The sequence below is a fragment of the Mytilus californianus genome, unplaced genomic scaffold (assembly GCF_021869535.1).
Source record: "Mytilus californianus isolate M0D057914Y unplaced genomic scaffold, xbMytCali1.0.p SCAF_4, whole genome shotgun sequence".
Taxonomy (NCBI): Eukaryota; Metazoa; Mollusca; class Bivalvia; order Mytilida; family Mytilidae; genus Mytilus; species Mytilus californianus.
The window spans coordinates 121,720,798-121,744,359 of record NW_026262690.1 but is presented as its reverse complement, the minus strand read 5'-3'; the positions used below and the strand labels follow the sequence as shown (position 1 = coordinate 121,744,359).

At 32.6% G+C, this 23,562-nt stretch overlaps 1 protein-coding gene and 1 long non-coding RNA gene across 14 annotated transcripts in view; one reads left to right on the top strand and one right to left on the bottom strand.

The window, feature by feature from the left end:
• LOC127739267 (pleckstrin homology domain-containing family D member 1-like) overlaps positions 1–23,562 on the top strand; it is a 34,172-nt gene that overhangs the window by 3,482 nt on the left and 7,128 nt on the right. The window contains exons 4-15 of one of the 4 annotated variants that reach the window (XM_052250922.1): positions 465–541; positions 2,859–2,950; positions 3,621–3,673; positions 4,698–4,792; positions 6,309–6,402; positions 6,823–6,995; positions 12,244–12,334; positions 12,801–12,842; positions 13,300–13,450; positions 14,544–14,678; positions 17,737–17,784; positions 18,269–18,283. In XM_052250922.1, the coding sequence (XP_052106882.1) occupies positions 465–541; positions 2,859–2,950; positions 3,621–3,673; positions 4,698–4,792; positions 6,309–6,402; positions 6,823–6,995; positions 12,244–12,334; positions 12,801–12,842; positions 13,300–13,450; positions 14,544–14,678; positions 17,737–17,783 (1,050 nt within the window). In that variant the 3' untranslated portion in view covers position 17,784; positions 18,269–18,283. The remainder of the gene's footprint in view (positions 1–464; positions 542–2,858; positions 2,951–3,620; positions 3,674–4,697; positions 4,793–6,308; positions 6,403–6,822; positions 6,996–12,243; positions 12,335–12,800; positions 12,843–13,299; positions 13,451–14,543; positions 14,679–17,736; positions 17,785–18,268; positions 18,284–23,562) is intronic. The other 3 variants (XM_052250923.1, XM_052250924.1, XM_052250921.1) reach the window with 3 other exon arrangements.
• LOC127739274 (uncharacterized) lies at positions 15,233–17,013 on the bottom strand. Of its 10 annotated transcripts, XR_008000376.1 has the most exons (8): positions 16,995–17,013; positions 16,855–16,938; positions 16,528–16,667; positions 16,173–16,200; positions 16,033–16,060; positions 15,809–15,836; positions 15,669–15,724; positions 15,233–15,528 (listed from the first exon to the last, which is right to left on the bottom strand). It is a non-coding gene; the product is annotated as an uncharacterized LOC127739274 (long non-coding RNA). The 10 variants fall into 10 exon arrangements; XR_008000373.1 differs by having other exon boundaries at positions 15,697–15,724; positions 16,033–16,200; XR_008000374.1 differs by lacking the exon at positions 16,033–16,060 and having other exon boundaries at positions 15,809–15,864.

The following is a 23,562-nucleotide window of genomic DNA, read 5'->3' as shown; positions in this document are numbered from 1 at the left end:
AAACAATTCAAAAGAGCCTCTTAATTACAAAATGAGGAAACAATTGAAAAGAGCTTCTAAATAACAAAATGAGGAAACAATTCAAAAGAGCCTCTTAATAACAAAATGAGGAAACAATTCAAAAGAGCCTATTAATAACAAAATGAGGAAACAATTCAAAAGAGCCTCTTAATAACAAAACAAGGAAACAATTCAAAAGAGCCTCTTAATAACAAAATGAGGAAACAATTCAAAAGAGATAGTTGAAAACCTAATTTAAGTCAAAAACAATTAAATAAACAAATATGGCAACCAGACGACAAAATGAAAATACAGGCAGACTCCAGGCTTGGATCAGTCTGTATTTAACATGGATTATCTCCCATATTAAAGAGATATATGGGTATTTGACTAGGAAGTGATGATACACAGAAAGTGTACCACAATATATATTTGTTTTTAAAAATTTTGAATATATTTTACAGATGACCTATTTGTTAGGTACAGAAAGTAATTATGATAGAACTAAATGGTTGGAACATTTAGAAAAGGCACAGAAAATGTAAGACTTTGAATGATTCAACCTTTTTGTAAGGGCTATTCCATTAAAATGTATGTGGGAGGGTAGGAAGGGACTTTCAAAATATCCCTACAACCAAGAACCATCTTTTTGGTAATTTTGCATAATGGTAATAGAGGCATACTGAAAAAAGACCCATGACCCACATTCAATAATTAAACTTCCCTTCCTACCCTCCCACATACATTTTAATGGAATAGCCATAAACAGAGATTGTCAGTTATGATTGTTAGCCGCTATAAAAGCAATGTAAATGAATAAGTGTGGCAATAGATAATAAAAGAAAAAGAAAGGATTGTCTAATTTTAAATTGTTAACAATTAACAATACCAGTTTGGCATTTTATATACAGTGGATTCATTATTACTCGTGGGAAAACGAATTTTCATGGATTTCATTTGTATAGGTAAACCACGAATTTAGATGTTCAATGAAGAACAAAGTTTGTATAGACATGTATGCATATTTTGCGTAACTAGGAAATCAAATACATGTATCCATGAAAATGCTAATTTTCCTCAATCCACAAAAATTAGTTTCAACGAAAATAAATGAATCCACAGTTGGTTACTCTTACCTGTTTCAATTACTCCCCATCCACCAAGAAGAGCCTTTTGACCCCAATCATACCTTTGCCTTATGTAATTTTATTGTCGAGCCTGCGACTTTTGTCGCAGAAAGCTCGACATAGGGATAGTGATCCGGCGGCGGCGGCGTTAGCTAACTTCTTAAAAGCTTTATATTTTAGAAGGTGGAAGGTCTGGATGCTTCATACTTTGTATATGGATGCCTCATGTTACGAAGTTTCCGTCAGTCACATGTCCAATGTCCTTGACCTCATTTTCATGGTTCAGTGACTACTTGAAAAAAAAGTTCAGATTTTTGTAATGTTAGATTCTCTCTTATTATAAGTAATAGGATAACTATATTTGGTATGTGCGTACCTTGCAAGGTCCTCATGCCCGTCAGACAGTTTTCACTTGACCTCAACCTCATTTCATGGATCAGTGAACAAGGTTAAGTTTTGGTGGTCAAGTCCATATCTCAGATACTATAAGCAATAGGTCTTGTATATTCGGTGTATGGAAGGACTGTAAGGTGTACATGTCCAACTGGCAGGTGTCATCTGACCTTGACCTCATTTTCATGGTTCAGTGGTTATAGTTAAGTTTTTGTGTTTTGGTCTGTTTTTCTTATACTGTATGCCATAGGTCTACTATATTTGGTGTATGGAATGATTGTAAGGTGTACATGTCTAGCGGGCAGGTGTCATCTGACCATGACCTCATTTTCATGGTTCAGTGGTCAAAGTTAAGTTTTTTGAGTTTTGGTCTTTTTTTCTAATACTATACGCAATAGTTCAACTATATTTGGTGTATGGAAATATTTTATGATCTATTTGGCAGTCACGCAGGTTTATTTGACCTTGACCTCATTTTCAAGGTTCATTGCTCAGTGTTAAGTTTTTGTGTTTTGGTCTGTTTTTCTTAAACTATAAGCAATAGGTCAACTATATTTGTTGTATGGAAGAATTGTTAGCTGTACATGCCTGCCTAGCATGGTTCATCTGACCTTGACCTCATTTTCATGGTTCATTGGTCAATGTTTAGTTTACTTGGTTAATGTTAAGTTTATGTGACAGTTGTAATAAAGCTTTATATTTAGGACTATCAACATAATATCAATGATTAGTAAAGAAGGCGAGACATTTCAGCGTGTGCACTCTTGTTTCAGTTGGCTTTAAAAAAAAATAAATGAAAAGGCTGATGAACAAATCCGTTTTTGTTTTGTTTAGATTTCATGTCTATGTTCATTTGCCACTGGAAGTTGAGCAACCAACAATCAATCAACCATGTCTATGTTCATTTGCCACTGGACGTTAAGCAACCAACAATCAATCAACCATGTCTATGTTCATTTGCCACTGGACGTTAAGCAACCAACAATCAATCAACCATGTCTATGTTCATTTGCCACTGGACGTTAAGCAACCAACAATCAATCAACCATGTCTATGTTCATTTGCCACTGGACATTAAGCAACCAACAATCAATCAACCATGTCTATGTTCATTTGCCACTGGACGTTAAGCAACCAACAATCAATCAATCATGTCTATGTTCTTCAGTACAGTTATATATTTTCAGTGGTGAAAAACTGTTCTTTGATTCCTACTTTAAACTTTCATATTTGTTATATTTGATTTGAAATAAATTAGTTATCAAAATGTAGGAATGATTATTTATAGATCTGGTACCCTGATCTTAAAATTGAAATGAAATGTGTATTGTATTACAGAACCTGGAAAAATGCTCAGTTGATGGATAATATGATCAAACAGTTAGAAGATCAGGGATTACAAATGGCAAAACAAAAACAGGTGTATTTTGGTAGGTCTTGATGAAATAGTAAAATAACTAAAAAAAAACCAAAGTAATATGTTTAATCTCAGTTAGGGTTGATCTATTAATACATACATAGAACTTAGGGAAGGCACTGTGAAAATGGGTAATCACCTACAGAGGCAATTTCAGAAATTCACTCATATTTTCACAGCACACAAAAAAGTATTTGACAGCCATCCGTAGTTATGATTCGTTGTGCTTCCCATGGGTACCATGTAAGATTTTATGGAACTGCCCTTAATGCATTATATATATAGAGGCCTCAGTGGCTGAGTGGTCTAAGTCGTTGAACTACTGTATCACTAGCCTGTCAATACTGAGCTTGTGAGTTTGAACCCCATATATGGCAGGTGCATTTAACTGCAATTTTAATTGAATAGGATTGTCAGTTTTCCTTCCTTGCCATGAAACTTTAAACTTGATTTAATCAAATTAAACAGAACGAAAAATGTTGCCATGAATGTTCAGTCTTTCTGTCCAATCATCATTGATGTTACATTGACAGATTGGGTATACCCTACTATTTCATAGGACCATTACCGCATGTGCATTCATGCCATAACCTATCCTTTGAAAGATTATTGGTGATTATGTTATGCAGGTGACAGTTTGGAATAATATTTGAACTAAAATATGTATATTTCTTTCATTCCAGATAAACTACAGTCAGAGATTTCAGCTTTATCTGATGAAAAACAGAAAACTGAGGTATTTCATTATAGAAAAGGTTGGGTTAAGACATCACTGAGGTATTCATTATAGAAAAGGTTGGGTTAGGACAGCAGGATAAGGAATTCCTAATATATGATAGCATTCAATGTCTACAGATAACAAACTGTTGGGTTGTCTGTAGCAAATGATGGGCAAAAGTAGAGAAAACATGTGAAAAGTTAACTTTCAAATTTTTGTAACACTATTGCATTAAACATCAACAGTTTAGTTAACTGTCCCATTCTCTTTTCCTTTATTGTGATATCACTGAATGAATCTAATCAGAAAACTTTTACTAACCATGAGAAAATGATAGGTGCCACATCTGGAGCAAGATCTGCTTACCCTTCCATAGCACCTGAGATCATTCATGTTTTTGGTGGAGTTCTGGTTGCTCAGTCTGCAGTTTTCTTTAAAATGTATTTAAGAACTGTTTGTCTTTTTGTCAGTTTTTCGTTTCTTGCTTTAGGTTTTTTGGTTTCTGTTCTACTTATGAATTATAATTGTCCCTTTGTTATTTTCTGGCTCTTTTTCTTCTTCCGCCAAATATCTAAAAATGGTTTAACTATGAAATATGTAAGTGAAGTTATGGACAAGGCTATTGGTTGATGGCTAGTTCTATCCCTACAATGGTGATGTTATAGCTTCTTTGATAGAGTTTTAAACCCTTATCCATATTTCTTAACTCAAGTTGTCTGAGTAATGTAATTTCAGAAATTATTGCAAGGTTTTTATTAATGCGAATAATTTGACTGGGTGAGTAGCACAATAATAAGAACTCACATTCTGATTTCTGATACATATACCTGTATGCAGATTTCCAGAAATCACAATAATTAATCTCATATTTTTGTCCATTCTTCAAAAATCACAATAATAAATAAACACAATAATTTCTGAATTTACAGTCAGTTAATTATAACATATATACATATATAAATAAGAAAGATTGCAACTGCAGAGGATATTTTATTGTGCTTCAGAAACAATACATATTGAAATTTTTTACATGTTTCAACAGGAATTAGAGCAAGTAAACAGTGAATTGGCAAAAGAGAAAGCAAAACTAGAACAGTACCATGAAGATCTGATGAAAGATTATGAACAAATGAAAGAGTGAGTAATTAGTGTGGAAAACACAGTCAATTCCAAATATGAAGTACTAAAAACTAATGACAATTTAATTGCTTGTACACCACCATGGAAATAATGTGACAACATTCATTTGTTATTTTCTGTTTAGTGTACTATTTACCAACTACATCTTGGGTAGAAGAAGGTCTTTAACTTGTTACAAAAGTATGTACTTTTATTACTGAAATATAGATATGGCCTCTGAGATCAACATTTTGTCATTTTCTTTAAGTTTTATTCTTAATATTATTATATCTAAATTAGGAATTCTATCAATAATCATATTTAAAAAAAAAAATCTGGTATTCACCTAACTTTTTTTAACATTGGAAGGAATGTACAGATTTTTGTCGAGCCTTCGACTTTAGTCGAAAAAGCGAGACATAGCGATCCTACATTCCGTCGGCGTCGTCGTCGTCGTTGTCGTCGGCGGCGTCCACAAATATTCACTCTTGGTTAAAGTTTTTGAAATTTGAATAACTTTCTTAAACTATCCTGGATTTCTACCAAACTTGGACAGAAGCTTGTTTATGATCATAAGATAGTATCCAGAAGTAAATTTTGTAAAAATAAATTTCCATTTTTTCCGTTTTTTACTTATAAATGGACTTAGTTTTTCTGCCGGGAAATACTACATTCACTCTGTGGTTAAAGTTTTTAAAATTTTAATAACTTTCTTAAACTATCCTGGGTTTGTACCAAACTTGGACAGAAGCTTGTTTATGATCATAAGATAGTATCTAGAAGTAAATTTTGTAAAAAAATAAATCCATTTTTTCCTTATTTTACTTTTAAATGGACTTAGATTTTCTGCCAGGAAACAACACATTCACTCTGTGGTTAAAGTTTTTAAAATTTTAATAACTTTCTTATACTATTTTGGATTTGTACCAAACTTGGACAGAAGCTTGTTTATGATTAAAAGCTAGTATCTAGAAGGAAATTTTGTAAAAAATAAATTCATTTTTTCCGTATTTTACTTTTAAATAGACTTAGATTTTCTGCCAGGAAACAACATATTCACTCTGTGGTTAAAGTTTTTAAAATTTTAATAACTTTCTTATACTATTTTGGATTTGTACCAAACTTGGACAGAAGCTTGTTTATGATCAAATGCTAGTATCTAGAAGGAAATTTTGTTTTCTTCCAGTTAACATTACATTCAGTCTGCAGTTAAAGTTTTTAAACATTTATTAGATTCATAAACTATCCTGGAATTTTACCAAACTTGGACAGAAGCTTCTTACAATCAAAAGATAGTATCAAGAGGAATATTTTTATTGATTTACTTCCTCATTTTTGTTGAGCCTGCGATTAACAGAAAAAGTAGGCGAGACACTGGGTTCCGTGGAACCCTTACGAATTTTTTTTAACTGTTTCCAGGTTGAAAAATTATTGTTTTTAATTTTAAATGACAATATAGGAAATTAAATGTAGGGGTTGAGAATCTCTGAACATTAAATAAAATGACTTTGACAAGTGTATATATATCTTACAGTGAGTTAGATAATACCATAGAAAGTATGAAGACATTAGAGGCTGACAGTGTAGAATTGTCACAGACATTACAGGAAAAAGATACAATGTTACAGGTAACACATTTTATAGCTCACCTTGTCAAATAGTAATTACTATGAGGACTGGATTATACAAAATGACTCTCAGTGTCGTCGGTCCAAGTAAAATCCTTTGATTTTGAGCGTGAAATCATTTTAGATATATTCTCAGAATGGCTATAGCTTCATTTACATAGCTACAGCATTTGGGTAATCATTTTTGGGAAAATAATTCATTTAATATTTGAAATAAAATAAGCTTTGATTTACCAAAGAGAGGCAAAATATTCCAACAGGATATATATTCAAACTCATAAGTCGAAAAACAAACTAACAATGTCATGCCTTAAACTACCAAAATACAAACACCAGTATACAAAACACAACATAGAAAACTAAAGACCTTTACATACCTGTAAAATAAAATTAAATTACCTTTGTACAAAAACTTTTCAGAGTTTAGCCAAAGACAAAGACAGAGTGTTAACGCAACTACAGGATAAAGAAAATCTTATAAATAGAGAATTTGAAGATTTGTCTCAGACCAGGGAGGAATTAAAACTGGCGTTAAAACAGATAGAAGATGACACACAGACTTTGTTAGACGATAAATCTGTAGCTGAAGACAAGTAGGTATTCAAAGTAACTGTTGTGGGATATTCATGAACATTTTTGTTATCAGTGGTAGGCAGTCAGTGAAAACTAAAATGCTGAAAAGTTAAAAGGTTTATTAAAAGTATTTTGCTGATCCAATAGGAAGAATTGAAATGAAACAGCTTGAAATTTGCATTTTAAAAGCAGACTGTTGAAATTGATACGTCAGTTTCCTTATTATACAGTTAGCACATTGTTACAAAATAAGATTTGTTGTAGAGTACAGACAGGATATAATGTCATTTTTAACTGATTTTTTTTTTACTTTTGATTAACAAATTATATGAAGGCTTGTTATAAGCTCTCTATCATTGAAGTAGTCCAAATAATTATGACGTCTTGCAAGGCTATTTTATTTTTTTTCTGTGACGCCTTCCTACGACGTCATAACGCTGGCATGACGTCGTAGGAAGGCGTCACAGAAAAAAAAATAAAATAGCCTTGCAAGACGTCATAATTATTTGGACTATCATTGCAAATGTCAAATTCCATTTTATTTCTTTTATTATGCTAATGTAAAAAAAGGTGACCATACCTTATGATATAAAACAGATAGAACATAATTTTTGTTGAGCCTGCAACTTCTGTCGCAGAAAGCTTGACATTGGGATAGTGATCCAGCGGCAGCAGCGGCTGCGTTAACTAACTACTTAAATGCTTAATATTTTAAAAGGTTGAAGACCTGGATGCTTCATACTTTGTATATAGATGCCTTATGTTATGAAGTTTCTGTCTGTCATATGTCCATTGTCCTTGACCTCATTTTCATGGTTCAGTGACTACTTGAAAAAAAAGTTAAGATTTTTTGTAATGTTAATTTCTCTCTTATAATAAGTAATAGGATAACTATATTTATTTTGTGCGTACCTTGCAAGGTCCTCATGCCTGTCAGACAGTTTTCATTTGACCTCGACCTCATTTCATGGATCAGTGAAAAAGGTGAATTTTTTGTGGTCAAGTCCTTATATCAGATACTATAAGCAATAGGTATACTATATTTAGTGTATGGAATGATTGTAAGGTGTACATGTCCAACTGTCAGGTGTCATCTGACGATGACCTCATTTTCATGGTTAATTGGTTAAAGTTAAGTTTTTGTGTTTTGGTCTTTTTTTTTAATACTATTTGCAATAGGCAGCGTATAGGTCAACTATATTTGGTGTATGAAAATATTTTACAATGTACATGTCAGTCTGGCAGGTTTTATTTGACCTTGACTTTATTTTCACGGTTCATTGCTCAGTGTTAAGTTTTTGTGTATTGGTCTGTTTTTCTTATACTATAAGCAATAGGTCAACTATGTTTGGTGTATGAAATGATTGTATGATGTATATGTCTGTCTGGCAGGTATCATCTGACCTTGACCTCATTTTCATGGTTCATTGGTCAATGTTAAATTTTCATGGTTAAGTTTGTTTCTTAGATACTTTAAGCAATAGGTCAACTGTATTTAATGCATAGACTGATTGTAAGGTGTACATGTCTGACAGGGTTTCAGCTAGGATTTTGAGGGCTTTAGTCACTTTTGCGGGAGATGAAATAATCTTAATTTGGGTAACAGCAAGGGACACTCTGACTATTGACTAGGATCTTTGGAGGCCTTAGGCATGCTACAAATGTAGGCAGTTATTGCAAGATTTGACTGATGTAATGCTTAAATATGAAGATAAGAACAAGGATCCGGAAATCTAGTTCACAATTTCACTTCAGTTATTTTCAGGGGACATTCCTGTTCAATAAAAGCTGGGTTCCTATAATCATTACCCTTGTAAAAACTTTAAAATCGATATTTGGAATTCATTTCTTTAAAGTTGGAAACAAGGATTTGTATCAATCCTTATTGGAACGATTCTAATGACTGTAAAATGTAAATTAATAGAGAATAGATCATGTTTACTTTCGATTTTTAAATGAACTGAAAACGGGAAGTGACAAGTGGATAATAAATTCAGAATGAATCCGGATTCATTTACGGATATTTTCGTGTTTAACAAAAGTCAGGAAATTATAATTTTTATACGACCGCAAAAAATTTTTGGGGTCGTATATTGGTATGACGTTGGCGTCGTCGTCGTACGAAGACATATTGGTTTTTCGCACTCTAACTTTAGTTTAAGTGAATGGATCTCTATGAAATTTTACCATAAGGTTCAATACCACAAAAGGAAGGTGGGGATTGATTTTCGGGGTTATGGTACCAACAGTTAAGGAATTAGGGGCCAAAAAGGGGCCAAAAATAAGCATTTTCTAGTTTCCAGACAATAACTTGTGGAATGGTGTATGGATCTCCCTGAAATTATACCACAAGTTTCCATACCACAAAGGGATGGTTAGGATTTGCTTTGGGGGGGTTATGGCTCAAACCGTTTAGGAATTAGGGGCAAAAAAGGGGGGAAAACAAGGTTGTCCTGGTTAATGATAAATACTTTAGTACAAACATAATTTAAAGCAGTGTAACGGAGATAAATCAAATACAATATATGAATTACCTCCCTTACACTGCTTTTAAATTATGTATAAAGTAATGGTTAATGAACAATTAAGACAATTTAAAACAATGTAAGGGAGGTAATCCAATTACAACGTTTTGATTACTTCCCTTTCCATATGAAAGATTTGACACCATATTTTAAATTCTATTATAAAATAGATTACCGGTAAGTTAGCACTATGGTAAATTTAAATGGTTAATTGGAAATTTGAATTGCGATTATGACCATATCTTGAGGGAAAGAATTTTTTGGGGGGAAAAGGGGGGGGGGGGGGGGGGGGGGGGGGGTGGGTAAAAAGAAATTGTTGGGGGTCAATTTTTTTCTCATTTCAGATTTCAGAAATTAAAAAGAATTATTCTTCAAATATTTTTTTTTTCAAATTTCAAATATTGAAAAATTTCAAGAAGTAATCTTTAATTGCACTGTATGGCGCATTAGATTTGTAAAATCTTTGACCACATTTAGTTATGCCGAATCTAACCGTGTATTTAGATTTTTTTAATTTTGGGTCCAGTTTTCAAATTGGTCTACATTAAGGTCCAAAGGGTCCAAAATTAAACTTAGTTTGATTTTAACAACAATTGAATATATGGGGTTCTTTGATATGCTGAATCTAAACATGTATTTAGATTTTTGATTTTGGGCCGAGTTTTCAAGTTGGTCCAAATTGGGGTCCAAAATTAAACTTTGTTTGATTTCAACAAAAATTGAATATATGAGGTTCTTTGATATGCTGAATCTAACCATGTATTTAGATTTTTTATTTGTGGGCCCGCTATCAAATTGGTTCATATTGAGGTCAAAAGGGTCCAAAATTAAACTTTGTTTTATTTCATCAAAAATTGAATTATTGGGGTTCTTTGATATGCCAAATCTAATCGTGTATTTAGATTTTTAATTTTGGGTCCCGTTTTTTAAATTGGTCTACATTAAGGTCCAAAGGGTTCAAAATTAAACTTAGTTTGATTTTAACAAAAATTGAATTCTCGGGGTTCTTTGATATGCTGAATCTAAACATGTGTTTAGATTTTTGATTATGGGCCCAGTTTTCAAGTTGGTCCAAAATGGGGTCCAAAATTAAACTTTGTTTGATTTCAACAAAAATTGAATATATGGGGTTCTTTGATATGCTGAATCTAACCATGTATTTTGTTTTTTGGGCCCTGTTATCAAATTGGTCCACATTGAGGTCAAAAGGGTCCAAAATTAAACTTTGTTTGATTTCATCAAAAATTGAATTCTTTGGATTTTTTGATGTGCTGAATCTAACCATGTATTTAGATTTTGGATATTGGACCATAATAGGTAAATTAAAAAAATTTAAGTTCTTAGACCACATTCATTCTGTGTCAGAAACCTATGCTGTGTCAAATATTTAATCACAATCCAAATTCAGAGCTGTATCAAGCTTGAATGTTGTGTCCATACTTGCCCCAACTGTTCAAGGTTCGACCTCTGCGGTCATATCAAGCTGCGCCCAGCGGAGCATTTTATTGAAATTAATTTGATCAGTTAGAATTATATTTATCTCTCTCTTTTAATTTGATACTCAATGATTTCGTCTTTTACGTTTTAGAATCTATACATTTGTATAAATACTTTCACGCATGCGCAGTACATAGTAAAAGGAAGCACCTGTTTGACATTGTGAAAATATTTCTGGACGTGTTGAATCAGGATATACTGTTCCCATGTTGAATAAACTTCTATCTTTTTAATCGAAATTGACGAAAGTTTTTGATGAAAAGTAATATCAAATATGATGAAAATACTTTCATATGACGAAACTGCTACAAACGAACTGCAAATTGTGATAGTTTTGAGGAATATTGAAATAAAAATGCAAACTGTCAGGGGAAAACAATTTTGTTCAAATGACGAAACTACGAATTGTTGTCGTTTAAGAACTTTTGAAATTGAAATGCCGAGACTGACTGATTTTACTGGGAAAAATAATTATGATAATCAATTATGAGTTTTTTTTTAATAATTAATGGATTAGTGACCCATCTGATGGCGATAATCGGATTACCTGTCATCACAAATTTTAACGCTCTTGTAAACGTTAATTAGCTGAGGGGTCATAAACTTGTCAGAAACATGAAGACATGTATAATTATAGTATTTTCATGCGAAAATATTTTTACACTTTCCAAATTTAAGTGACGAAATTGGTTTGAAATACTTTCGTCATTTTGAAAACCATTTCGTAAATGACGAAAATGACAAGCTCTAGCAAAATCACTGATGTAAGTCTGACATGGTTCATCTGACCTTGACCTCTTTTTCATGGTTCATTGGTCAATGTTAAATTTTCCTGGTTAAGTTTGTTTCTTAGAAACTATAAGCAATAGGTCAAATATTTGTGTACGGAATGATTGTAAGGTATACATGTATTTCCGGTTTTGTTTATTTGACCTTGGCCTCATTTTCTTGGATCATGTTAAGTTTATGTGATACTTGTAGTAAAGCTTTATATTTATGACTATCAACATAAAATCAATGATCAGTAAAGCAGGCGAGACATTTCAGCGTGTGCACTTTTGTTTTATTTATGTATTATTTTCCAATGAAACAGCAAGTGATGCTTTTGTTTTGGTGGTATTACACTACAGGGAACAAGGAGTTATCTCCCATACATTTTAGGTTAACAAGTTATATCCCTTTAACTTAACAGATATAGACGAACAAAATATATCATGCAATAATGAGATGTTGCCCTTTATTATAGGTTGCAGGAAAATGAGTCTATCATACAGCAGCTTGAAGAAGAGAAAAAATCTATATGTGATCAGGCCACTGAGTTGAAAGAAACTATAAGGGTATGCTATTTACAAATTTTGGGAATGTCTTGACTTTTTTTCTTATTACTTGTTAATTACTTGTTAATTTAAATATACCTGTAGGGTATGATAAGTTGAATATTAATGATAAAATTTCCCAAAAAAGGTCTAATTTATGGTACGTTATTTCCTGATGTAATAGTGTTTAGTAATGAAAATACATGTATAATGTTCTTTAAAATCTGCAAACACAGGCATATCAAACCAACTGAGAAATATACACTCCAGAAGGAGGAGTCTAACTATGGTGAATGTGGGAGGCTTATTTTTTTACTTGTCCATCAACAAGTTTTTAGCGATTCACCATTTCAGAATGATATGTCCATTGTATAGAATTTGTAATTTAATCACAATATTGTGGTGTATGCTTTTGAAAATATTAATATGATTGTTGAACTTCTTAGACTTTCAGAATAATAAACCAAACTTTTTTTTCTTTTTTCAGGATTTAAGAACACAGAAAGAAATGACTGAGGCAGAACTAAAGGTAATTAATTATCCCCTTTTAATAGCTCATTTGGCTCATGAAATAGACATATTTACATTTAGGGGTATTTAGCTGAATTTGCTCTGAATTACCCTAGGTCTGTCTCCGAAAATAATCTTCTGGCATCATGCAACAATCACTTTTTAATTATGACGCAAATTTTACGGGAACTTGTTTGACTTTATGTAATGGGGGAAAAATTTTCATTCAAGTGTGAATACATCTATATTTTATCCCCTTGGCCCTTGGAACATGTTGGGATCTAGTGTTAAGCTCTTATGTCTTAGTATTTCTAACATAATGCATATGCTTATTTCTCTTCAAGGTTTTGAAAATGGATCAGTGCTAAAATTATTATAAGAAAGTGAGCAATGCAGCATGAAAATGTATATTTAACTGTTGGGTTTAAGTTTTGGTTTTAAAGATGTATAATGCATTACATGTGCTCCTATTTTAGGAGGAAATTGTGGCAAGAATGGCAGCAGAGAAGAAGCTACGAGATGCTAATATATCATTAGATAGACTAGATACAGCCGTGTCATTACAGACGCCTAATATAAACCATGAAATCAAAGAAGAAATGAAAACAAATGTAAAAAATCTTAAACGTAAGTTTTACATTTCACTTAGGTTTGATATGTGTTAGGGCTGTGAAAATTATAAACACCAGCTTAAATGAATACAGAATACATACAATTGGTAAAGCCTTTAAGAAAATCTTTTTTGGGGCAAGAAGACTTATAAGTCTTCTGAAATCCTATACTGCTGGCTGTTTCAAAAATCATGAACCATTCTGAGGAGTGTTACCCTATCCCTTTATGGCATAACAATTTTATAACTTCCATGCCTCATTACAATACAAATTTGTACATATGATCAGTTGTAAGTTTGTAAAATAGGGTCTGCATCATTTTATGAAACAAAGACGGAGAAACAATGTACAGTTAGGCTTAAATGACAGTCACTTACTTTAGTTTTCTAGATTCTCATGTTTTAATATCTTCCTTTTTATTTACATTAATTTTTATATTCATCTTACTTATCTTCAAAGATCTTCAATCTTTCATTTTTCGAATTTTTCTTTTTACTGTAATCAGACGTTTTTTAAGTAGATTTGGTAGAATACATGCATTAATTAAATTTGAAAACACAGTGACATTTTGGCTAGACTTTTACTAGATTCTTTTTATATACATCTAATTGTACTGCTGAAATAGACAGCTTAAACAACGTAAAAAGAGACCATCTTTATCAGACATTTTCGATTTTTGGAAGAAACAATATGTCAATAGCAACAATGGCACAGAGTAGGCTGGTTTGGTGTGGTCTGCTTTCATTATAATTCAAGTTATTCTTATATGTATCTTCCTCCCATCAGAGCTATCAGCTCTTTGATTATTAATTCTAAAATTTATGACATGGTTCATTAGTTTTATAAAGTTTAATCATCAAATGAAAACTAATTTAAAAAAAACCCACATGATTTAAGTTCTATATTTTATTGATGTTGTAACCATACATTCTTCCAACTTAAAAACAGCAAATTAAAGGGAGAAGTGAATATCACTTTAAAACTGAAGGCCATATCAGTGTTCTTACCAGTATGTCCAATCAGTTGGAAGAAAAGTAGTTAACACATGTATGTTTTATGCTTAGAAATGTTTTGCTTTGTTTCAGAAGTAATTTTTTTTTCAATTTTAGTTTTCTTCGAAGACTTGGCAACAGAGGCAGCCATTGACTCAGATAAACCTGTGATAGTTAAGAATTCTATACATGCCAGAAAAACTATAGCCAGACGTGTTAAAACAATGAAATTAGATAGACGGAAATCAAATAGTAAGTGAAGATCAATTATTTTTAGTTGAGCTTTAAATGTAGTATTTCTCTGCAAGAATGGTTTAACAGATTTCAGTATAGTACATATTCATTTTGATAACAAGTTATGTGTTTTAACAACATTTTTTCTTTATAAAGTAAGGTCATGATTGCAAAATTGTTTGTTTACCTTTTTGGGACTCTGTTTTATTGGTTATGGGAAGGTTCAAAAGCAAGTAGGCAAGTGAATTTTTTTCTAGAAACTGACATTTCATTAAATGTTCGAACAGCTCATTTCAGGAAATATTTTTATTATGAAGAAGACAATATTTTTTTAGATGGGTGAATTTATCTGTGTGACACTTCTTTTCTAAATGATACTCAAATTATATGAATTCTTTTTTATCACATTTACTTTTTGCAGAATATTAATTTCTTCTGGTTAATAAATTTGATAAGGCCTTCCGATATAATCAGGTAAAAGCATGGCTTGTTATGTGTTGTTCAGGAATCTAAATGCATTTTGACCCATGTTAGGATGTTTTAAATTATCTGTGTCAGCTATTAAGAATAATTGTTTCAAATGCCTTGGCTTTTTGATATTATGAATTTCACATTATTCCGAGTTTTGTTTATTTATCAGTAGCAACCTAAATTAATTTGATGGTCATGTCAGCCATCTTGTTTTCCTTATTAGGAGCTACCCTGGTTTTTTTTTTTAAAAACATTATTAAATTTGACTCAGTAAGTGAGTAAACCTATTTTTTTCACTTCACACTTTCAATAAATACAGCTGAAGCTACATCCTACACAATCTGGTTAAATCCTTACATCCTACACAACCTGGTTAAATCCTTACATCCTACACAACCTGGTTGAATCCCTTCATCCTACACAACTTGGTTAAATCCTTACATTCTACACAACCTGGTTAAATCCTTACATCCTACACAGCCAGGTTAAATCCCTACATCCTACACAACCTGGTTAAATCCTAACTTCCTACACAACCTGGTTAAATCCCTACATCCTACACAACCTGGTTAAATCCCTACATCCTACACAACCTGGTTAAATGCTTACATCCTACACAACCAGGTTAAATCCCTACATCCTACACAACCTGGTTGAATCCTTACATCCTACACAACCTGGTTAAATCCCTACATCCTACACAACCTAGTTAAATCCTTACATCCTACACAACCTGGATAAATCCCTACATCCTACACAACCTGGTTAAATCCCTACATCCTACACAACCAGGTTAAATCCCTACATCCTACACAACCTGGTTAAATCCCTACATCCTACACAACCTGGTTAAATCCTTACATACTGCACAGCCTGGTTAAATCCTTACATCCTACACAACCTGGTTAAATCCTTACATCCTACACAACCTGGTTAAATTCCTACATCCTACACAACCTGGTTAAATCCTTACATCCTACACAACCAGGTTAAATACTTACATCCTACACAACCTGGTTAAATCCCTACGTCCTACACAACCTGGTTAAATCCTTACATCCTACACAACCTGGTTATATCCTTACGTCCTACACAACCAGGTTAAATCCTTACATCCTACACAACCTGATTAAATCCCTATGTCCTACAACCTGGTTAAATCCCTACGTCCTACACAACCTGGTTAAATCTCTATGTCCTACACCAGCTGGTTAAATCCCTACGTCCAACATAACCTGGTTAAATCCCTACGTCCTGCACAACCTGTTTAAATCCCTACATCCTGCACAACCTGGTTAAATCCCTACGTCCTGCACAACCTGGTTATATCCTTATGTCCTAAACCAGCTGGTTAAAATCCTACACAACCATGTTAAATCCCTACATCCTACACAACCAGGTTAAATCCCTACATCCTACACAACCTGGTTAAATCCCTACATCCTACACAACCTGGTTAACTCCTTACATCCTACACAACCTGGTTAACTCCTTACATCCTACACAACCTGGTTAAATCCCTACATCCTACACAACCTGGTTAAATCCCTATGTCCTACAACCTGGTTAAATCCCTACTTCCTGCACAACCTGGTTAAATCCCTACGTCCTGCACAACCTGGTTATATCCTTATGTCCTAAACCAGCTGGTTAAAATCCTACACAACCATGTTAAATCCCTACATCCTACACAACCAGGTTAAACCCCTTCATCCTACACAACCTGGTTAAATCCCTACATCCTACACAACCTGGTTAAATCCCTACATCCTACACAACCTGGTTAAATCCTTACATCCTACACAACCTGGTTAACTCCTTACATCCTACACAACCTGATTAAATCCCTACATCCTACACAACCAGGTTAAATCCCTACATCCTACACAACCTGGTTAAATCCTTACATCGTACACAACCTGGTTAACTCCTTACATCCTACACAACCTGGTTAAATCCTTACATCCTACACAACCTGGTTAAATCCCTACATCCTACACAACCTGGTTAAATCCTTACATCCATATTATTTCTTAAAAGAATCTGACAGTAAAACATCTCTATACAAACTTTATATATAAATAATCATGCGATTTATTTTCTGCTTTTTTTTAAATTCAAATTTATAAAATAAAAAAAACTCATATATTTGTCTGCATTCAAGTTAATTGTTTGGCAAATGTTTTCCAATATATTTCATCTGTATTGGAACCTAGTAATGGCGATCTGGATGGGGTTTACAGAATAGAGAATTATGGGCAATACATAGAAAATAATGGGCAAATAAAATAAAGAATAGAGAAATATGGACCAATTGATATTAGAGAATAATGGGGTAGAAATATATTAGAAAATATAGAATAATGGGCCAAATGAATTAGAGAAACATGTCCTACAAATTAAAAGATAAATGAAATGAAGACCCCCCCCTCCCCCCAACCCCATTCAGTCCCTCAGTTATTTTGAAACTCATTAGCAAACTTTCTTTGTTCTCTATAAAATATTAACAAGTGGAAACTGTATCATTATGTATACTAATCACAGTTGACAACTGAAGCTTTTTGTGGGTATGGCATTTTTTTACTATTTCTATATAAATCTACAGGGATGACAGCACAAGATTTGTTTAGTAGTATGAGCACAGCTTTTTGATGTAAGTTCTAACTCTTCATAAACACCAACTAACATTGGTAAACAGGTACTAGGCTCAGGTATTTTAAATACATGTTGGAATAGTTTGTTGATTTTTATTCATATTTTTTAGTATAAATATTGTACATGAATATAAAAATACATGTGGCATTACAAACATTAGTTTATAATTAATTTTCATAATAATTCTTCTTGCCCTAGACTGTTGATCATGGTAGTTACAAATTGGGTAAGACCCTTGATTAATTGTGGGTGGATACACCTGAAAATTAGCAAGTATTTATTGACATTCATTTAAGTTGAGTACAATTGTTATTCCGACTTAATTATGAAGTTCTAGTTAGAGAACTTTGATTAAATTTCATATTCTGCATGAAAAAGTTCAACTTTTGATACATATTGCGGTAAAACAGACCCTTTTGTTCTCTGAAAGTTTTAATTATTGAATTGACATTTTAATGAACACTTTTAATTCATTTTGACAGCATTTTAGGTTCAAGGTAAAAAAAAGTGCCTTAATTCAAACATAATTGCGTTTAATCATATGCACATGTATTGCAGTTACTCATCTTTTCCATCATGCATGTTTGAAGTTTTGAAATGATATTTTGTTTAAACTTTTTATAATGTTGGTTGGTGAAAGCATATGAAGAGACTCCTTCCCTGTATTTATGTTATTAAGTCTGCCAGTCAGTAACAGAAATCTTCATAGCCATTGGTTACCAGTAATCACATTTATTCATTTAGTAACCATTGTAACCAATTGTTCATTATAAGCTTGTATGCTTTACTATGAAATGTCAATATTAAATGAAATAAGCTTTGAATTAACAAACTTTAATGTAAAATTTCTATAGGAAGTGAAATAAGCTTTGAATTAACAAACTTTGCCATATACATGTGAAAATGAGATACTATTGCTTTAGCGAATAAAAACTAATAGTCATGCTCCAAAAATTAAAAAAAATTGTTTATTCCAGGTTCTTTAGAAGCATAATATAAGGAACTAATTCTCCTATTGGAGAAAACACAATAATCACTACTGATATGCTTTATATAAAGAAATAGCTTCTTTTGGGACTATTCTTGTTATTTTCATTTCCATAATTTAGAATTTTGAACAAGAAAACTTATCGAGATCATTTTAGTCAAAAAGGTAAGGAGGACCCTAAATGTATATTTTCTGTCGATTTTATACTTGACAATCCTAAACTAATATCAAATCTCCCTAGGAAGTGTTCCCTCCACACAAACAAACACACATTCTATTAGCTCCATCAGAATTCTGTTACTGATTGATGTTCCCCTTTCGTTTTAGTCAGTTTTTGCCATAAACAAAAATATGAATAGTTTTGATAAAGGGAGATTATCTAAAACTTTAGCCAGACAAATGTTGAAGAGTAAATGTTTTTGTTTATGGCAAATCATTTCATTGTTTAAGAGTACAAAATTTCGCAGATTTATGTTCTACTAAACTTTTGACATCATGTTTTATAATTTGTTCAGTTTTATTTGTGTATTTTCTTTTGAAAATATGGAATCAACATGTGGAAATTTTGTACTCTATGTTTATAGTACTAATACTTTTTTATCTGCTAGAAATTTATTAAAGAAGATAACTATTTCTGTAGGAGACTTCTATAAAGACATTTGAATAAATGACTTGAATGTTAATGTGTGTCTCCAGAGGGTGTGTTTACTAGTAACGTGTAATAAATATTCTAATGCAATAATTTTGTATCAATGGTTCTGATTGATGACAGTAAGCGTACAATTCTCTATCTCCTTGTCTGTAACTAAGGAAGCCGACATTTTGAATTCCGGAATGTATTGACATGTAATTTCTCCAATAATAAGCAAAAAAACTTACATTTTGCACCTTCAAATTTTCTTTTTTATCAAGTTTTATTCCATTCTGATGCGGACAAGAAGCCAGAAAATGCCTGGTGTTTACGTTTGATGCCGAAAGCTTACCTATGACGTCACATAGTTTAAGCGCCAAAGAAGATAACATCATTTCGCGGAATTTTTTTTAATGAAAATTTTACACTGAAATAATGACTAAAATTCAACGATTTGTTTAATTTGCATTAGAATAGAGATAACTGTATTGTATTTGAAGCTTTGCGGACATCCATCGGTAGTTTTACTGTCGCAAATATCCGTTTACCTGTCTCCGCTACGCGTCGCCAGGTAAACTCAATTTGCGACAGTAAAACTACCGATGGCAAAGCTTCAAATACAATACAGTTATCACTTAAATGCATAATCAAGAATTATTAAAGAAAAATGTCTCAGTGGTCTCATGGTAGTGTGATTGTTTCAAGTGAGAGGGGTTGGGGATTTGATCCCTGGCCATATCAAACATAAGACTTTAAAATTGCATTATTATTTTGGTGTAATGTGGATTCATTTATTTTCGTGGGTACCAATTTTCATGGATTAAGGAAAAATTGCATGTCTGATGGTATTTAATTTCGTGATTTTGCCGATCTCTGCATACAATCCTAAAGAAGATAAGTCATTTGTTGAACATTTAATTTCGTGGTTCACTTGTACCCACGAAATCCACGAAATTGGTATCCAACGAATAATAATGAATCTACAGTAAGAGCAAAGACTTGTCGGTTTAAAGTCAGAAGTCAGAATAATGAGTCCGGATGGGTTGACATGTCTTCCTTCAGACTTACACTTAAACTCAGCATGCTGATCTAGTACAAAAAATGTATTTTTGTTTATTTCATGATAGAAACAAGTGTTTTCTTTGTTTCACCAGCAAAATGGAAGATGACTTGATAAGTTCGGGTCAAACTTATCAACATCGGTTCATTCATTATGACGTTGGTGATATGTCCGGGTCAAAGTTATTAAGGCTGGGTCAATGTATTTGACGTCACAAAGCTGTGATATGCAATTTTATTAAGACCTGAGCAGAGTGATACAGACAGTGGGAGGACTGATAAACATGTAATATTTGCCACTGCATGTTAAACACCAATCCATCTATCCACCCATATTATGTTGTGTTTCAGGTATCTTATTGATACTATAGATCATAGAAATAAGAATTATCGGTTCCATTTTCTTGGGCTTTCCTTCTAGATATTGTAAGAAATGTGGGTCGTCTGATATACACGGAACAGTACAGACTAAAAATGAAATATTCAGGTTCTATTTCAGCTGAGTTATGATTCATGTAATGCAAGAATGACAATGCAATGAATGTTAAGGGTTGGTGAACTTTTACATAGAACTTTTTTTGCATTGAAATTTGCATCTGGATTTTAGCAAAAAGTAGAAGAAAAATTCTTGACCTATGGTAGCGATTTGCTGTTCCATTTCTGTGGTTGTCTTTTGTTATAGCTTAATGGTATGGATGGCAGATCTTTGATAGTGTAAATGCAGAAATTATTGCGAGGTTTTTATTATTGCGAATAATGCGACTGGGTGGGTATCGCAGTAATAAGAACTCGCATTCTGATATCTGATACGCATATCTGTAAGCCAATATTCCTGAACTCGCAAAAATTAATCTCGCATTTTTGTCTTTTCTTCAAAAATTGCAATAATAAATGCACACAATAATTTATGAATTTACAGTAGTCTCATTTCAACTTTTGATTTTGAGCTTGTCATATAGTATATACACTTGTCTATTGTTAAAGACTGTATTTACCTCTAGATGTCTTAAGAACTCAGAAGTCAGCAAAGGGGCTCAGTAAAGGAAAAGTTTAAGCATTCAATAACAGCCCAGGGGTCAAAAATTTACCGAAAATATTAGCTGTATATTCCAACTGGGTTTCATTAGCTCATGAATTCATTACAGATTCCAAGCTAATTTCTTGATGCATGTAATTTAGTTGAATGTTCTGAATAAGTAGAAATATGATAGTTATAGTTTGGTTACACAACCTGCCTATGTACAGAGGCTTGCATGTCAAATATTCCTGTAAACTTTAGTATTTTATAAGTATGTATTAGGCTAGATCAGACCTTATTTATTCTATTACAAATAATATATTAAGACATTAAATTCACTGGTACAAGGGAGATATCTATTTCCTTCTTTGTATCCTGACTTCCTCTGCATGAAATAGGACATGTGACCTTGGATATGATTTGGTCAGTCACAACTGTTTTATTTGTTTTGAAAAATGTCACATTTCAGTAGAAGTATGGCTGGTTATATAAATATAGTATATATGTAACACTCCCAAACGTGTCCATCCCCCCAAACGTGTCCGATTCCCCCAAACGTGTCCGTAAGATCATAAATCGCCCAAACGTGTCTGATTTCACATCCCCCAAGTATGTCCGATAATTGTTATTCGCCAAAACGTGTCTACTTTAAGACGCCTGAACGTCTCAAAACTTTTAGCGCTATTATGTCCTCAGTGTCGTCAATAACGTTTACGGCAATTCAATTTTACGATTGTAGATGTTGGGATCCTAAAAAGATTAAAGCAGCATTCAAAGGACATAAATGCTGAAGTTTTTTGGGCACAATTACCAGAAATTAAAAAAGGAACAGAGTTGAAAGAAGAACATCCAAAATTTATTAGCACTAATTTGTTCAACGCCGGTTGTTCATATTTAGCATAATTGCAAGTTTAATTTGAAACATATCAATTAACTCTTTACTGTTGATTGCTTAATGTCCAATGACAAATATTTCATGCATATTTAGAGCGAACATAAACAAATTGCAATTAATTAGTTTTTATACGCCCGTCAAATTTTTGACGGGACGTATTATGGTATACAAATGTCCGGCGTCCGTCCGTCTGTCTGTCCGTCTGTCTGTCCGTCTGTCTGTCCGGCGTAAACATGTCACACCGTAACTTGAGAATGACTTATCCAAATTTCATGAAACTTAACATAGTTGTTTCTTATGATGGTCAAACGATCTGTATACTTTTTGGTGAAAATTAGATTAAAACTTTTTGAGTTACGGGACTTAGTAACTAAAATAAGGTGTGTGTTTTTTTTCACATGTCGCGACGTATCTCAGAAACAATTTATGATTATTGCTTTAAACTTTACACACTTCTTAGTTATATTAATCTTAAGATCTGTATACTTTTTGGTGATGATTCAAAATTTTATTTTAGAGATATTGAGTATTTTGTTAAAAAAGGGGGAGGGGTTTTTCACATGTCGCGCCGTATCTCAAAAACAGTTTATGATTATTGCTTAAAACTTTACACACTTTTTAGTTATATTAATCTTAAGATCTGTATACTTTTTGGTGATGATTCAAAATTTTATTTTTGAGTTATTGAGTATTTTGTAAAAAAAGGGGAGGGGTTTTTCACATGTCGCGCCGTATCTCAAAAACGATTTATGATTATTGCTTAAAATTTTACACACTTCTTAGTTATATTAATCTAAAGATCTGTATACTTTTTGGTTTTGAATCAAAATTTTATTTTTGAGATATTGATTTTTTTTTTTTTAAAGGGGGGGTTTTCACATGTCGCGCTGTATCTCAAAAACGATTTATGATTATTGCTTAAAATTTTACACACTTCTTAGTTATATTAATCTAAAGATCTGGATACTTCTTGGTTTTGATTCAAAATTTTGTTTTAGAGATATTGAGTTTTTTGTAAAAAAAAAAGGGGGTTTTGGCATGTCACGCCGTATGTCAGAAACTATTTATGCTTATTGCATAAAAATTCACACACAAGACGACGGGCGATACGTATCATGCGCTCATGGCGCAGCTGTTTATTACAGTTAAATTCATCGTTTACTAGGTGAATTCTTTTGTACCAAT